The sequence below is a fragment of the Bos taurus genome, chromosome X (genome assembly GCF_002263795.3).
Source record: "Bos taurus isolate L1 Dominette 01449 registration number 42190680 breed Hereford chromosome X, ARS-UCD2.0, whole genome shotgun sequence".
NCBI lineage: Eukaryota > Metazoa > Chordata > Mammalia > Artiodactyla > Bovidae > Bos > Bos taurus.
This window is the reverse complement of record NC_037357.1, coordinates 55,244,614-55,262,116: the sequence shown is the minus strand read 5'-3', so window position 1 is coordinate 55,262,116 and position 17,503 is coordinate 55,244,614. Positions and strand designations below refer to the sequence as shown.

General features: G+C 42.1%; 1 protein-coding gene across 3 annotated transcripts in view; it reads right to left on the bottom strand.

Annotated features, from left to right (window-relative positions):
* The window catches only part of RNF128 (ring finger protein 128), a 100,517-nt gene that overhangs the window by 63,860 nt on the left and 19,154 nt on the right, over positions 1-17,503 (bottom strand). For 2 of the 3 annotated variants that reach the window (NM_001076071.2, XM_010821706.4), the window contains 1 exon segment: positions 459-1,164. The exons of the other annotated variant lie outside the window; for it this stretch is intronic. In NM_001076071.2, coding sequence (NP_001069539.1) covers positions 459-951 — 493 coding nt within the window. In that variant the 5' untranslated portion in view covers positions 952-1,164. 3 annotated transcript variants of the gene reach the window in all.

Genomic DNA, 17,503 nt, shown 5'->3' with positions numbered 1-17,503 from the left:
GAGAAAACAGGGAGAGCGGAGGGAAAAAAATCTGCGGCGGGCCTGAGGCTGTGAATCAGGACAAGATTGAGGAAGGGATTTTCCAGATGGGCTTCTCGGTTAGGCTGCCTCCCAGTCATATCAAACCCAGTGCCCACCACCAATGCCCACCCCATGCAAGCACCCTCACAAACAGCAGGAAAAGACGACGCAAAGAACCCCAACAGCTCTCGAATTGCCAGCCTCTGCAATCCGTTGGTTTTTACCCTTTTCCACCAGAGGCAAATTCTGAAGGATTTTCCCGCCCAACCCCCCATGCAGGGTGAAGCTCGGGGAAGAGAGGACCCCGCCTCACTCGATGGGGACAGAAAGGACACTCCTTCGGAGCAAGGGGATAGGGGAGGAATATCTTCAGAGAAATATGGGAAAAACGGCCTCGGCAGGGGTTTGATGGGGCGCAATCGGATAGCTGCACTCACCCGGGTGAGACATGGGGATGACCTCATTGCGGGTCCCCGGGAAGTTAAAGATGACGGCTCCAGACGCCCCTCTCTCGTAAGCCAGATGGATCTTGTCTGCGAAGGTGCAACCCCCACCGCGCTGGATGAGGGCCAACCAAGACACTTGCACGCTGCTGCCCCAGTCCCCCGGGACCGTGGGCACCGTGAAATTCGTGTGCGGGTTACAGGCATTGAGCGCCCCCGGCCCGTCGGGCGGTACCAGGACCCCAGCCACGGGCTCGAGCGGCGAATCCTGGCCGTACACGCCCTCCTCGCTCAGCTCCCACACGGTGCGGTTCACTCCGGTGTGCGGAACCCGCCAGGACACGTTGAGGTACGCGGTCCACACGGCTTCGGCTCCCCTGGAGCCGGGGGTTTGCGGACTCAGAACCAGCAGGAAGCACCAGGCCAGCAATCGGGAAAAGCCACAACCACCGCGGCAGAAGACCCCGGCCCCTGGCAGCTGCCCCATGATATGCGCGCTCTGAGGTTCCCTAGGGCCCCTGGCACGCGCCTTCCCGACTCTCGGCGGGACCCCGGCCTGGGCCAGGTGCGCGCCAGGTAGTGAGAGGACGGGACGAGACTGGCGCGCGCGGCGGGCTGGGTCAGAGCCGGCGGGCACGTAGCGTCGCCGGAGATGTTGCCGCAGAGGAAGCCCTTTGTGGCTCCACTCCTCTCCGCGACTGCCGGGGCCGCGTTGGGCTCCGGGGTTTTAGCGCGAAGCTCCGCCCCGCCGACTGGGGGTAGAGGTGGCTGGGAGGGAGGAAAGGACACTGCGGGACCGCCTCTTAAAAGGGTAGCAGGAGGGGAAGGCTTTAGACTAGGATCGGAAGCTGTGTGGTCATGTGTGTCGAGTAGTTGTATGAAAAATGGACAGGTGAGGAACTGTGGAATCAGCGCGAACAGAAACGCTCGCTGGTAGGATTCGAGTCCATTTTGAACTGCAAGAATGTATTTTTTTCCCTCGTAACGTTTGCCCACAAGGCTGTTCAGGCTTAAGGTGCCAGAATGCGAAAAGTACTTCTAAAAAGCCCAGATCTGAAGGGTCTGAGTTGCAGTCCAGAGAATTTGGGTAGGTGGGTGGTACCTAGACAGGCTATTTACTAATTCTCTAAGGGGGGAGGGGCAGGAAGAACCCATTATCTTTTTTTTAATTTTTCCTTTCCTGCTCTAAACAAGCATCATACCTGTGTATTTTCTTTTACCCTTACCTCATCCTAAATCTACTGCATTAGATGCCCCTTCTAAAGCTAATCTTAGCTCTCAAAAAAAGAATGACTGTTTTCATACTCCTCGAAACTAAGCCTCTTCCATCTTCCGCAAACCAGATTTACCCAACCGGATATGTCTCCGCCAACTCATGACCTTAACTTAATCTTTCTCCATTGCCCACTAACAAAAATGAGCCTGATTCACCTTGACAATTCGCTCATGGCACTTTGGCGTTAAGAGTTCTCCTTATTTTAAGTATACAATTTTCATTTACCCTGTTAGTTGTTAATTTAGTATGTGCTCAATAAATAAGCATGGATTAAACTGAATTAATACTTCTGGTGTCTGACACATGAATAATCTTCAACCTTGGCAAAATTACTTCTCCGTGCCTCAGTTTCCTCATCATCTATAAAATGGGGTGATAATAGTACCTACCCCATAGACTTGTCCAGATGATCAAATGAGTTCATACATATAAAGCCCTTAGAACAGTGCTAGCAGAGTATAGGGCTTCCCTTGTAGCTCAGCTGGTAAAGAATCTGCGGATTCATTTTGATGTTTGGCAAAACTAATACAATATTGTAAAGTTTAAAAATAAAATTAAAAAAAGAAAAAAAAAAAAAGAATCTGCCTGCAATGTGGGAGACCTGGGTTGGATCTCTGGGTTGGGAAGATCCCCTGGAGAAGGGAAAGGCTACCCACTCCAGTATTCTGGCCTGGAGAGTGCCATGTACTGTATAGTCCATGGGGTCGCAAAGAGTCAGATAGGACTGAGAGGCTTTCACTTCACTAGCAGAATATAAAAATTATATCTGTTAAATACTATTATTATTAAACAGTCAGGGACCCAATACTTTTTAAAGAATATCAAGGTTGTTACTTTGAGGTAATAATCAGAGAAAGTAATGTTCAGAATGTTTAGTTTTAACAATTTTTTCAGTTCAAATAAATATAATTTACTTTATCCAGCCCAACATTTGTTAGGTTCCTAATCAATCATTTCACACCTATGGCCCAACGTTTACTTAATCAATATTATTCACAAAGATTAAGCATGGGACAATTCTGCACTTGATACCCTTATGGTTTGAGAGAAACCTAGAGGAAAATTAATACTGTAACTAAACAGCACCTAGAATCCAAATAAATGGGCAATTTTGTGAACCATGAACTGTAGGTGTTGACAGAGACTTTAGAGGTCAAGGGAAGTATATGGGACCAATAGCATGGCACCCCCAACTACTGATTACGTTACTCTCTTAGATAAAAATTACCTAGAGTAAAATAAAAGGATAGCATCTGCCATGTAAAGAGACGGTGTGATTCCAGAAATTGTCTGAAATTGCTGGTAAAGAGCACTCAACATTCAATCAAAATTACTTGCGTGACAAACAACTATATGGTACTTTGAGGAAACAATGTGTTCAAAAGAAAAGAAATCTTTTATAAGGTGTTTACAATAATGAAGTTTGGAGAGACATTTATTAATATTCATTCTGTCTTTTCTTAAATATTTATTGCAATCTCCTATATGTCAATCATGGGCTAAGCTTTGGGATAAAAAAAATAAGACATTAACTCTGCTCTCAGAAAGCTCATAAATTATTTTTGATCAGACAAACAAGCAAACTGATCATTGTACTATGTATAGAGTGCTGGATGTAGATAGTGTAAGAGATATGCTAGAGTTAGGTGTAGGGCAGTAGTGGGTGTTAGAGAAGAGGAACTAACTCAGACTGGGAAGTTAAGAAAAAGCTTCCCAGAGGAGGTTACAATTGTGCTGATTTTGAAAGTGTCAGCCTTTCTAGACAGAGAACAATACAAGAAAAGGCATTGATGCATGAAACTGAAAATGTTGAGAAACAACAAGTACTACAGACTCTATAAACACCAAGTGTTTGGAACCCGGAGTACAAAAGATAAAGTTATAGAGGTTCAAAGGGGTCAGTTCTTGAGAGTCCTTTGGGTAAAGTTAAGGAGTTTGAACTTGATCCAAAAGCAAGGAGTAATATAATCAGGGTTTAAGCAGGGAGTAATAAAATCAGATCTGAATTTTAGTGATCATTATGGCTTCTCTGTGAATAAAAATTTGGAGGAGACAAGAGTCTCCTGCAGGGAATCCTCTGTCTGCAGGGAACCCAGTGCTCTCCAGGTGAGAAATGAAGGTGGCCCAGACTAAATAGGTAGTGGACATAAAGAGAAATGGACAGATTATAGTGTATTTTGGAGATAGAATCAATAAGACTTGTTTGGAGGATGAATGAGAGGGACTCATTCATGAATGAGAGTTAGGGACTGCTCTGAGGTTTTTGACTTGGAAGACTGAATGTCATTTAATTAGGAGGAGGGTTTTAAATATGTAGAGTTGGTAGGAAGAGAAATTATTTCAGTTTAGACATGTTGAATTCAAGGTACCCGTGATGTAACTAGGTAGAACTGTCCAGCTGGCAGTTGAATTTTCTGATTACTGAATGCCTACTAAGCACAAGACACTTGAGAGGTACAAGTATACAGGGACAAATGAAACAGTCCCTGCCCTCAAGGTGTTCATAGTTTAGTAAGAAAGTCAAAGTGTTAGTCAGTTGCATCCGACTCTTTGTGACCCCATGGACTATAACCTAACAGGATCCTCTGTCCATGGGATTCTCCAGGCAAGAATACTGGAGTGGGTTGCCATTTCCTTCTCCAGGGGATCTTCCCTACCCAGGGATTGAAGCCAGGTCTCCCACATTGCAGGTAGATTCTTTACCATGTGAGCCATGAAGAGAGGCAAGCAAATAACAGCATAGTGTAATACATGTTATCATTGGGAAGAGTATAGGATGCAACTTGGGCATGGCCGTCTTTACGAACAAATAGAGTTAAGGAAAAAGTAAATACGGATATTCAGACATAGGCAATAGGTAATAAATAGCAGGGAACATTCGGGAACTCCTATTCAATAGTTAGGTATGTCTGGGGAGCAAAGGGTGAGCCAGGAGGAGCGGAGCAGGTCAAGTGGGTTGTGCCAGAGCATGAAGAGTTCAGCAATCTATGTTAAACAGTGTAGGCTCAATGCACATGTGTGCACACAGAGACATAAAGTAAATATGGCAAAATGACAACAATTGTTGAATCTAGATGGTGGGTATATAGATGCTTGCTATAATATTTTTTCAACTTTTCTCTATATTTTAAACTTTTCGTAATGATGAGTTTAGATTGTAAATTTATATTGAAGGGGATCAAATGAATGATATTACCAGACCTAGGCTTACATATATCATCCAAATTGTATGAGGGTAAAACAGACTTGGTATTGAGGCCAACACCCTCACCCTAGACCATTCTAGCCCAGTGGTGGAGATGGAGGTATCAGACTATCATAGCTTGATGACATAAACTGTTAAAATCATCCTATGAACCCCCCTTGCTATGAGTCCACCCTCACCAAGCAACCTTCTTATTATCATTTAGCTCCTCATGTAAATATGCCTACAGGGCGATAATGCACTGATTAGAAAACACTAGTATCTGTTCCTCTTGGAAATTATGCTTATCATTAGAAATTAATCAGTTGGCATTGACTTGTATATGGGTCTCCTGTGAATTTGGTTAAGCATGAGTCAGTCCCCAGGAGGCCAGGCTCTGGTTATACTACTAATCAAATTGCAAAGCTTATGAAGCTAAGGACCAGACTGTGGATCCTGACTGCATTAGAGTGCTCCCATTTTGTGGAGCCTTGACTGGGTAACTCTCTGGCTTTCCCTAACCAAATCCCTCTGTCTCACTATGATTTCCCTTCAAACTGCAACAGAGCCTTTGCTACTAAGAGTGAGATCTGTTGATCGGGAGTATCAGTATCGTCAGAGAGCTCCTGAGAAGTGAAGACTCTAAGGTTCCACCCAGACCTGCTGAATCAGAATCTGCATTTAAACAAAATTCCCAGGTTATTTGTAGTCTACTCTGGGGTAGACTAGAGTATTCCTGACAGGTAGCCAGCACCCAGCCTCTGCTTGAACACGCCCAGTGTCAGAGCTTACTACCTCCCGGAGCACTGCATCCTGAATAGTACTACGCTTTTCTTGTTGGAAAGTTCCTAGAGATGTACTGTGATTTTGCTTCAGTCTTTCCTCTTCCTCCCATCCAATTCTTCCTACCCTAGCTCCCCAGAGTTCCCATGCTGTTCCCCAGCTGTATTATCAGCACTCCACCAGGATCTTTGCTATGAGCAGTTTCCCTGTACCAGACTTCACCTTTGCCTGGTTCTCAAACTGAGTTTACCAGTTCTAGATGTATTCCTTCCGGGTTCCCAAGGCTAATAAGAGCTATTGTTCGTTGAGCATTTACTATGCTCTTTACATGCATTATCTCATTAAATTCTCACAACCCTCCATATTATCCTTATTTTAATTATTATTATTATTTTTTTTTTTGCTGCACCTTTGGCATGTGGGATCTTAGTTCCCCCACCAGGGATGGAACCCAACTCCCTGCCTTGGAAGGCAGAGTTTTAACCACTGGACCACCAGGGAAGTCTGCTATTATCCTTATTTTCAGAAAAAAAAAAAACTGTTTCAGAGAAGATTCAGTTCAGTTCAGTTCAGTCGCTCAGTCGTGTCCGACATTTTGTGACCCCATGAACTATAGCACACCAGGCCTCCCTGTCCATCACCAACTCCCGGAGTTCACTCAAACTCACGTCCATCGAGTCAGTGATGCCATCCAGCCATCTCATCCTCTGTCATCCCCTTCTCCTCCTGCCCCTAATCCCTCCCAGCATCAGAGTCTTTTCCAATGAGTCAACTCTTCGAATGAGGTGGCCAAAGTACTGCAGAGAGGATTAATGACTCCCTGGCTTAAAGCTCAACATTCAGAAAATGAAGATCATGGCATCTGGTCCCATCACTTCATGGGAAATAGATGGGGAAACAGTGGAAACAGTGTCAGACTTTATTTTTCTGGGCTCCAAAATCACTTTAGATGGTGATTGCAGCCATGAAATTAAAAGATGCTTACTCCTTGGAAGGAAAGTTATGACCAACCTAGATAGCATATTCAAAAGCAGAGACATTACTTTGCCAACAAAGGTTCGTCTAATCGAGGCTATGGTTTTTCATGTGGTCATGTATGGATGTGAGAGTTGGACTGTGAAGAAGGCTGAGCGCCGAAGAATTGATGCTTTTGAAGTGTGGTGTTGGAGAAGACTCTTGAGAGTCCCTTAGACTGCAAGGAGATCCAACCAGTCCATTCTGAAGGAGATCAGCCCTGGGATTTCTTTGGAAGGAATGATGCTAAAGCTGAAACTCCAGTACTTTGGCCACCTCATGCGAAGAGTTGACTCATTGGAAAAGACTCTGATGCTGGGAGGGATTGGGGGCAAGAGGAGAAGGGGACGTCAGAGGATGAGATGGCTGGATGGCATCACTGACTCGATGGACGTGAGTTTGAGTGAACTCTGGGAGTTGGTGATGGACAGGGAGGCCTGGCGTGCTGAGATTCATGGGGTCGCAAAGAGTCGGACATGACTGAGCGACTGATCTGATCTGATCTGAAACTCATATAATAGAGTTTATTTCAACGTACTTCTGGATTTCAACGTACTTCTGACTAAGTATTAATAGCCAATAATGACCCAGTATCTTGCCTCTCGAGAGTGGTATTTGCATTCTAACATTGCCTTACACCCAAGAAGGAAAGTTCATATGAAAAGTTTCTTGCATGCATTTCAGTCACTGTAACCAGTGACAGAGCTATATTTGGGCCAGGGGTCTTTTTCAACTCCTCAAATCCTACCACAAAGGCTAGCCTTGCCAAATATGTATATCAGCAACACTGAACTGAAAGCCACCCTGAGCAGTGCACTATCTAATGATGAACTGGTAAACAGAGCAGCATACTGCAGAAGCAACAGCAGGGCACCACAGCAGCTGATTAAGTTTCCGGTCACACGGAGTTTCTGTGGTGGCGCAGAGATGGACAAGAGCGTTCAGCCTTTAATATATCTCCAGGAAATGAGACACCACATCTTACCATTAAATAAGTGGCAAAGTACCATCTTAGACAACTGGTGACCTGGCATCAAATCCATGCTGTAGCTAAACAACTCGACAATATAGGTGCAGAGAATGTATGGCAACACATTTCCACTTGAGGCAGTTGCCCTTTGGATAGCAAGAAGAAGATGGCAGTGCAGAGAGAGCAAACAGCCAAATGAAACAGAACCCTAAACCCCAAACGTGGTGCTGTGGCATACAAATTATGTCCCATGACTTGCAAGTGCAGGTAAACCTCAGTCAGCTCAAGTGGGTTTACAACCATTAGAAAACAATGGATATTTTTTTAAACAAAGATTTCATGCACTCAAAGAAAAGACAGAATTTCAGAGAGGGGCTTTACAATAGGTAGGTGTGCTATATCTGAATCTAAGAACAGTCTTCTCATGCCTGTAACAGTAATAGCTACCATTGAGAACCTGCCAGGAGCCAGACACGTTATACCCATGTGTTAAGTGTTATATGCTACATCTTACCAGAGGAGAAATGTGTGCTCAGGTTAAGTAACTTGCTGAGGTCACCCATTAGGGAATAACCTAATGATCGAATTGGAATTTGACTCCGTGTCTTAGAACAAAACTACACTCTTCTTGTACAACTTTTCATTCCATAACATTCCATAAACTACCTCCCAAAGTAGGAGTAGGAAGGAAACATATTTATTGAGAACTTACTATGTGCCAGACACTTTACATGTATTAATTATATCATTTGATTCTTACAACAAGTAATAAAATCCTGTTATTTTCAGATGAGAAAAATGAGGCTCAGAAAAGTGAAGTTTCTTGCTGAAGGTCACACAGCTAATAAGTGGCAGAGTTGGAATCCACATGGGAGTTATATTTGACTCCAAATTCTATGCCATTTTCACTTTGCTGTACTTCTTCTCCACATACTTAGTGAGGGTATTACTACAAGGGGGAAAGATTTGTTGTTTTTCAGTCAGATCCAGTAACACATTGAACCTACTAAGAACCCCTTCACCAGAGTGCACTGATTTCTTGCTGAGCAGCCCTAAGAATCCTAGATAACAGAGATAATGAAAGTCCATTTAGTCAAGTGCTTCATCATCCTTTATAAATGTCTACATTGAGTTGTACACACTGGCCCCCATGCTTGTGTGGAGAGGAGTGCTTGAACACGTGTTATGTGTGGAAAGGGTGTTTTCTGATCACTGATGCAAAATAGTACAGAAAGGAATCATACTGATAAGGACAGTGAAGAAAATTGGAAGTGAATTGTGACAAGTTGACTGCTATGGGGAAGGGGAATCAAGTTAGCTATCTTGAGTTTGGGGGGCATGATTGTGGGGATCACAGATTGCTAAAAAGGGATATGAGTAGGAAGAGCCCAAGGCATGGGGTCAGCAGTGGTTCCAAGGGGAAAGTTGGGCAAGGGAGGTGCTTGAAGGGAATGATGGGTGTGAGTGATTTTTACCCTCACCTGCAGTATCAGGACAACGTTATTGGGTTGGCCAAAAAATTTGTTGGGTTTTTCCATAAAATCTTACAGAAAAACCTCAAAGAAATTTTTGTGCAACCAAATACTTGGGCAATTAATCTGTTCTCATGCAATCTTTTCTCTCTCTCTAACTCTCTCTTTTTAGGTTTCTAGTAAGATGACTTTCAAAGAATTAAATCTGTGAACACAAGAGATTTCGGTATATTAAAAGAAAGAAAAACAACTGCTTGGGGAAAATGTTTTTAATGAATCGTGCCCTACAGATAGCAGAAGGCGATGGCACCCCACTCCAGTACTCTTGCCTAGCAAATCCCATGGATGGAGGAGCCTGGTGGGCTGCAGTCCATGGGGTCGCAAAGAGTCGGACATGACTGACTGACTTCACTTTCACTTTTCACTTTCATGCATTGGAGAAGGAAATGGCAACCCACTCCAGTGTTCTTGCCTGGAGAATCCCAGGGACGGGGGAGCCTGGTGGGCTGCGGTCTATGGGGGTCACACGGAGTCGGACATGACTGAAGTGACTTAGCAGCAGCAGCAGCCCTACAGATATGGCCACATATATGAGGTTTATTTCCAATCTGTTTGCACTACTCAGTAGACTAGATCCTGTTGTTATTTTTAACTTTGTTGTGGACTGGTTATGTGACACCGAGGAAGTTTCTGTTTCTTCTTTCTCAGCTACAAAATAGAGATAATAATAATGAAAAAATTGTGTAGATATATTCTGAACCACTTAGTGTTCCTTCAGATTAAAGCCTACCAGATCAGCTAGTGTAGCTAAAATAAATTATCTAAGATTTTGCCACTTCTAGGACAAATGACAGAATTGCTGGAGAAGGGAGTGGGCCTGGCAGGCATGGAGAAGATCAGTTTACTAAATTAGGGAGGGGTTAAGTTCTTCAAAATGTACATGGGCAGTATTTTTTTTAACCTACAGACAGAATGGGATTCCTTTTCAATAAGAGCCTGATTTGGTAATTCCTAGTAAAACTGAAGCTTCTGAAAAGCAGTTTAAGAATAAATATAGTGTAGTGCATAATCACAATCACCTGTGAGGCCAAGGTTTCCTGTTTAGAAACTAAAGTGTGGGCAAAGGTGGCCTTTGTATTTCAAGGGGCAAAGTCAAAAATTCACAGCTGCCAACAATATGCATTAGGATTAGCTGCTACTGGCCAGAGCTCAAAATCGATCAAAAACTGGGAGTAAACAAGCATCTGGCAATAATGATCAGGTACTAACACACAGTTGAGACAAATGAAATTAGCTGGTCTCCCACTCATGATTCACACAGTAATTAAGTTCAGTCACACCATAATTAGATAACTGTCATGGTTGTGTTGGTCACAGGAAACAGGCAAGAGACAAGCACGTCTTCAACAAAAGGGTATTTTATGACTACAAAACTTACTTTGGTTTGGTTTTACCACAAATTATGCCATATAAAGTATAAGAACTTTAATGACGTAAAGTACTAACAGAACCTTCACAAGGAAAAAATGCTCAGATCCATTGAACCACAGCACATCCAGGAATCCATAAAATAAATTCTCCCTTAGCTATCAATCTTCTAGTTAGCAGAGGGTGGATAACACTCGTTTCTAAGCTGTGTCTGTGTAACTCTGGGGGCAGATAGGATCAGTATCCTTCATGTTCTTTAGAGCAAAGTAGTTTGGATGCAAAGACCAATGACTGCTTAATATTCTGGATGTTGTCAGCTCTGATGCCACAGAAAGCCTTTTAGCAGAGGCAATGAAGTAGCTTAGCAATGTTTAGTTTTTGTGTAGTGGGGGGAAAAAGAGAGGGAGCAAGTAGACATTGAAAGCCTGAACTCCTATTTGTTTGAAGAGGTTCATCAAGTTTATTTTAATAATCCCACCAGTTCATTAAATATCTTAGTTTTGCTGAGGTGGAGATGGTTGAGATGTTTGTTTACAGACCCGATGAGAGCCTATGTTTGGACTCTACAAGGGGTTTAGGGCCCAACATCCTGCTGGTTTTAGGACTTTCTGTTTGTTTGGATTCAAGGCAGGATGAACACTTTTCAGCACGTACATTCCAGGAACCAGGCTATCTCAGATCAGTGCCTTCAACTCTGCCACACATACGGTATTTTCAGCAGAGATTTTCGAGTTCCAAGATAGATGGAATGGTCAATTGCTTAAGGGTAGTGTGTGCATGTTAAGTCGCTTTAGTCATATCTTGACTCTCTGCGACCCCATGGACTGTAGCCGGCCAGATCCTCTTTCCATGGGATTCTCCATGCAAGAATACAGGAGTGGGTTGCCATTTCCTTCTTCAAGGAATCTTCCAGACTCAAGGATTGAACTGGTGTCTTCTGCATCTCTTGCATTGGCAGGCAGGTTCTTTACCACTAGCACCACCTGGGATTCTGGCCTGGAGAATTCCATAGACTGTATAGTCCATGGGGTCACAAAGAGTTGGACACATCTGAGCGACTTTCACTTTCACTTAACTTTCCACCTGGGAAGCCCAAGGGTAGTTCTAGTGTAGATTTATAATGCCTGCTGTTATCCTATTTTTTTTAAACAGAATCTTAGCCCTGTCACTGCAAGTCGTGTTACATAGCAGTGAACAAGCAAAGAATGGACTTTCCAGGGAAAAAATGTGCTAGACTAATCCCACCTGATCACTGCAGTCAGTATTCAAATTGGGAAAATAAAATGTTTCGCTAACCTTGACCCTCTGGGCTGTCAAATGACATATAAAATGTTAAGCGATAAGCATCACTGAGCATGCAGGATTTATGATTTTCTCTTCTGGAACTTCGGTGACTTAAAAGAAAATTCACACATTCTTGAATTTATTCATTAGAATAATAAATATTTTTTAGAGCTTCTAATGTCTACAAAATCTTATGATAGTTGCAACCAGATCCCTCCTTTAAATATCTTAGTCTACTGGGAGTCAGTTATACCAAGGAAAATTTTGTGAGCCCTCTTTTTGTTTTTGCCTACATGCATCTAGATTATAGGCAATAAAAGCTTTAGTTGAAAGCCTAGTCTAATCTCGATAGCCTACTAATAAGGAATAAAAGTGATATTAATTTTCTAGACAATTGTAAATAGCCTTCTAATTGATCTCCCTGCTTTTAGTCTCTGCCCCACTCCAAGTCATCCTTCATATTACTGCCATACTGTACTTTCTAAAACATAGCTATGATTATGTTACTTCTCATTGTGTATTGAATAGAGTAGAAATTTCTAGGCTTCAAGGGCTAGGACCTCAACAATCTAGGTCCATCTGACTACTGTCTCCTTTATACCTCCACTGTATCATATATAGTATCTTCCATGCTATGGTGCATTTATTTATTTACATATCTTCTCCATCAGAGACTGAGTTCCTTAAGAGAAGGGATCATGTATTTTTCTTCTTTGTAGCCCCAGCTTTTAGCCTGGCACATTAGAATACATTTGAAAAACAGTAAATGGATGGCAGGATTTCCCAGGTGGCTCAGTGGTAAAGAACCTGCCTGCCAATGCAGGATACATGGGTTTGATCCGTGTGTCAGGAAGATTCCCTGAAGGAGGAAATGGTAACCCAATCCAGTATTCTTGCCTGGAAAATTCCATGGACAGAGGAGCCTAGCAGGCTACATGTAGCCCATGAGGTCCCAAAGCGTTGGACATGACTAAGCACACACATGCAAGTGGATGGCAAGAACTGTAGGGCAACCTCTTTAGTTTGCTGACTAGCTGGTATTAATTTCTCCCTACTGTGTTTGTTAAGGTATAATTTATACACAATAAACTTCTCTTTTTTTTAGTATACAATTCCATAAATTTTGGCAAATATATAGTCATGTAGCCACTACCACAATCAAAATATAGAAGTTTCATCACTCCCTCAAATTCCACATACTATGCGTTTATAGTCAAGTCTCCCTCTGCACCCATCCTTTACACCTGGCACCTCTTCATCTGTTTTCTGTCCCTATGTTTTTTTTTCCTTTTCTAGAATGTCATGTAAATGGAATCACTAAGTATATCGTTTTTTTGCATCTGATTTCTTAGTAAAATGCATTTGAGACTCATCTATGTTATTGTAATGGCAAGACATTTAAGCAAAAGAGTGGTTAGAGAGATGGATGCTGGAAGGGGGTACAAAGTCCTATGTGAATGCAGAGGGGGGAATGTTTGCTTTTGACTTAATGATTTGGGGGAGATTTCATGCAGAAAGTAGCATCTGTCCGAGCAGGGCCTTGAGGGGTGGGTAGGTGGGATTTTTATAGGTGAGAGAAGATATTTTAGTGAAAGATATAGCAGAAACAGAAGCTCAGAGTCAGGAAGGAGCAGGGGGATTCAGGGAACATTATTTCAGTTTGTTTAAGCATAAGAGGAGGAGTATTGGGAGACAGGACAGAAAAGGTAGGTTAGGACTTTATTGATCTTGAATAATGTATTTAGGAATTTGGTCTTGATTTATTTGGCGGTGGTGGTAAAGAACACGCCTGACAATGCAGGAGACATAAGAGTACTGGGTTTGGTCCCTGATTTGGGAAGATCCCCTGGAGGACAACATGGCATTCCTCTCCGGTATTCTTGCCTGGGAAATCCCATGGACAAAGGAGCCTGGCTGGCTACAGTACATGGGGTCAAAAAGAGTTGGACAGGAATGAAGTGACGTAGCATGCATGCCTGAATCATCATTGCAGGTATTTGAGTCCAGCTCTTCTTAGAGGAGAGTAATAGTTCTGCCTGCAGCTAATTCTGCTGCCCTGCCTGAGTTGAAGTAGGTGGCTCTCTATTTGGATGAGTATATACAACTGTGACCCATAAAACAAGGCCATAAATGACATCTAAATATATCAAAAGCATACCAAGGATATACAATATCTGTGCTGCTGGTACTTTCTAGAAAACATGTTCATGAAATGACCTAATCTGCCCTTCCTGAGCTGAAGTAGACAGCTCTCTATCTGGGTGAGTATATACAACTATGACCCAAGAAACAAGGCCACAAATGACATCTAAATATATCAAAAACATACCAAGGATATAAAATATTTGTGGTACTGGTACTTACTAGAAAACATGTTCATGAAATGACCTAATCTAATACTTAACCAAAAGCTCTCTTATCTCTCCATTCATTTGTATTCTCTCAATTCTCTCTAGGTCAAGGTATCAAAAAGCCAAGTATTGTTCCTGGATTCTATTTTTCTACTTCTCCACAGAAACATCTTCACTGGGATGGTGGTGGTGGTGGTGGTGGTGGTTTAGTCACTTCAGTCATATCTGACTCTTTGCAACCCCGTGGACCATAGTCCGCAAGGCTCCTCTGTCCATGGGATTTTCCTGGCAAGAATACTGGAGCAGGTTGCCATTTCCTTCTCCAGAGAATCTTCCCGATCCAGGGATTGAACCCATGTCTCCTACATTGGTAGGAGGATTCTTTACCGTTGAGCCACTGTAAGTATCAACTAATGTTAAGGCTTCTATCTTAGCAGATAGCCAGTAAAAATTCCTGATTGAACAGCATTTCTTTCTTTTATAAAACTATATTATCCACTGGTATTATTCAAGTTCCTATGTAAAAAGAACCCATTCCTATTTGGGATGCTTTTTTCCCCCCTGGGACAAGAACACACATTTCACCAAAGAGGATATACAGATGGTAAATAAGCATATGAAAAGATGTTCAACATTATTAGCCATTAGGGGAATGTTCATTAAAACCACAATGTGATATCACTGCATACCTATCAGAATGGCTTTAAAAAATGACCACACCAAATAATGGTGAGAATGTGGAGAAACTGCATCACACATACACAGTCGGTGAGAATGTAAGATCATGTAGCAAATTTGGAAGAGTCTGGTAGTTTCGTATAAAATTAAACATATAACTACCATATAACTCAGCAATACTAGTCTTGGGCCTCTATCTTAAATAAATGAAAAATTATGTTCACTAAAATATATGTATATGAACATTTATAGCAGCTTCATTCATATTTGCTCCACACTGGAAAGAACCCAAATATTCTTTGATAGGTGAATAGTTAACCAATTGTGATACATCCATACCATGGAATACTACTCAGCAATAAAAAATAATGAACTATGAATATATGCAACAATCTGAATGGATCTCCAGAGAATTACACTGAGTGGAAAATAGCCAATCTGCAAAAATTACATACAGTATGACCCCATTTATATAACATTTTTGAGATGAAAAACTGTAGTAATGAAGAACAGATTAATGGTTGCCTAGAGTCAAGGAACTCCAGTAATTTTGCCTGGAAAATCCCATGGATGGAGGAGCCTGGTGGGCTGCAGTCCATGGGGTCGTGAAGAGTTGAAAATGACTGAGCGACATCACTTTCTCTTTTCACTTTCATGCATTGGAGCAGGAAATGGCAACCCTCTCCAGTGTTCTTGCCTGGAGAATCCCAGGGACTGGGGAGCCTGGTGGGCTGCCGTCTATGGGGTCGCACAGAGTTGGACATGACTGAAGTGACTTAGCAGCAGCAGCAGAGTCAAGGAAAGAGTATGGGGTGGAGGTGTGTGTCACTATAAAAGGGCCACATGAGGGAACAATGTAGTGATGGAATTGTTCTGAACCTTGGCTGAGGTGGTGATCACAGGAACCTACACATGTGATAAAACTGCATAGAACATGTAATATAAAGTAAAGTGAAGTTGCTCAATCATGTCCGACTCTTTGTGACCCCATGAACTGTAGCCTACCAAATTCCTCCGTCCATGAGATTTTCCAGCCAAGAATACTGGAGTGGGTTGCCATTTCCTCCTCCAGGGTATCTACCTGACCCATGGATTGAACCCAGGTCTCCCACATTGTAGGCAGATGCTTTACCGTCTGAGCCACCAGGGAAGTCCCAGAACATGCAATGAGTGCATGTAAAAGTAGTAAAATCTAAATAAGCTCAGTGGATTGCATTAATGTCAATTTTCTGGTTGTAATATTGTTCTATAGTTACATAAAGTGATAACATTCAGGGAAACTAGGTGAATGGTATATGAGATCTCTATTTCATACAACTGCACATAAATCTACAATTATCTCAAAATAAGTTTTTTGAAAAGAGAAATGTGTGTTGGTTGTAGAAATGTATAATACATTACTTGAATTTAACTCTAGGAAATTATCTCCCTTTTTTTTTTTTTTTTGCCGAGGGATTCAGATGTTTTCTTAAGACATTAAATTTTTGAAAAAACAATAAAATTCACCAAGTTTCTAGTTCTAACTATGTTGTTAGGAGGCATACAACCCAAACAGGGACACTACTTCTGCTTTTGCTATGATTCTTAACCTTTTGGGGGGCCAGAGTTCCTTCTGAAACTTTGATGAAACTTTGTTGTTGTTCAGTTGCTCAGTCGTGTCTGACTCTTTGTGACCCCACGGACTAAAGAGCATGCCGGGCTTCCCTGCCCTTCACTATCTCCTGGAGTTTGCTCAAACTCATGCCCATTGATGAAACTTATGTACAGAGTAAATGAACACACACAAATATGTGCACAGTTTCAAGGACTTCATGGACCTCATGAAGCTTATCCCAGTGACCCTGTGTTAATGTTCATCTAGTGCTATACTGTTCAATACAGTAGTCAACAACTTCCTGTGTCTATTTAAATTTAATAAAAGTAAAAATTCAGTTCTTCAAGCACATTAGCCACATTTCAAGTGCTCAACTGCCATTATTGGACTGCATGGAGATAGAAGTTTATATCATTGCAGAATGTTATTGGACTGCATTGCTCTTGACATTTAGAATGATTTAAAAAAAAATCCACTCCATGTACTGCTAACTTCAAGTATACTTTACCTTGGTACTTCCCTGGTGGTTCAGTGGTTAAAATTCCACCCTTTCAGTGCACAAGGTGCAGGTTTGATTCCTGGTCAGGAAACCAAGATCCCACATGCCACGTGGCCAAAAAAAAAAAAAGAATACTTCAGCTGCATAGAGACTTTGTATGACCTATCTGTGCATCTCCAAGGACTCCAGCCTAAGAATTCCTCCTTTAGATTGATTCTATTTTATCCACAAATGTCTTATTTTTGTATTGGTCTTAACCAAGGGACTAACTGAGATGCCTGTGAATTAGGTAGGCTCTAGACACTGAATGTTTACCATTTAAATTATTATATATAATGGCAGAAGAAAACAGGGCTGGCACTTGCAAATAGGAAGAATTGTTTCAAGTGCGTTATTTTGGAAGACAACAGAGATACAGATGAATAATTTCAGGAGATATTCAAGAGTCAGGCTTACCTACATAATAGCAAAACAACTAGCTAAAAGTAGAACATTCAGTTGCCTTG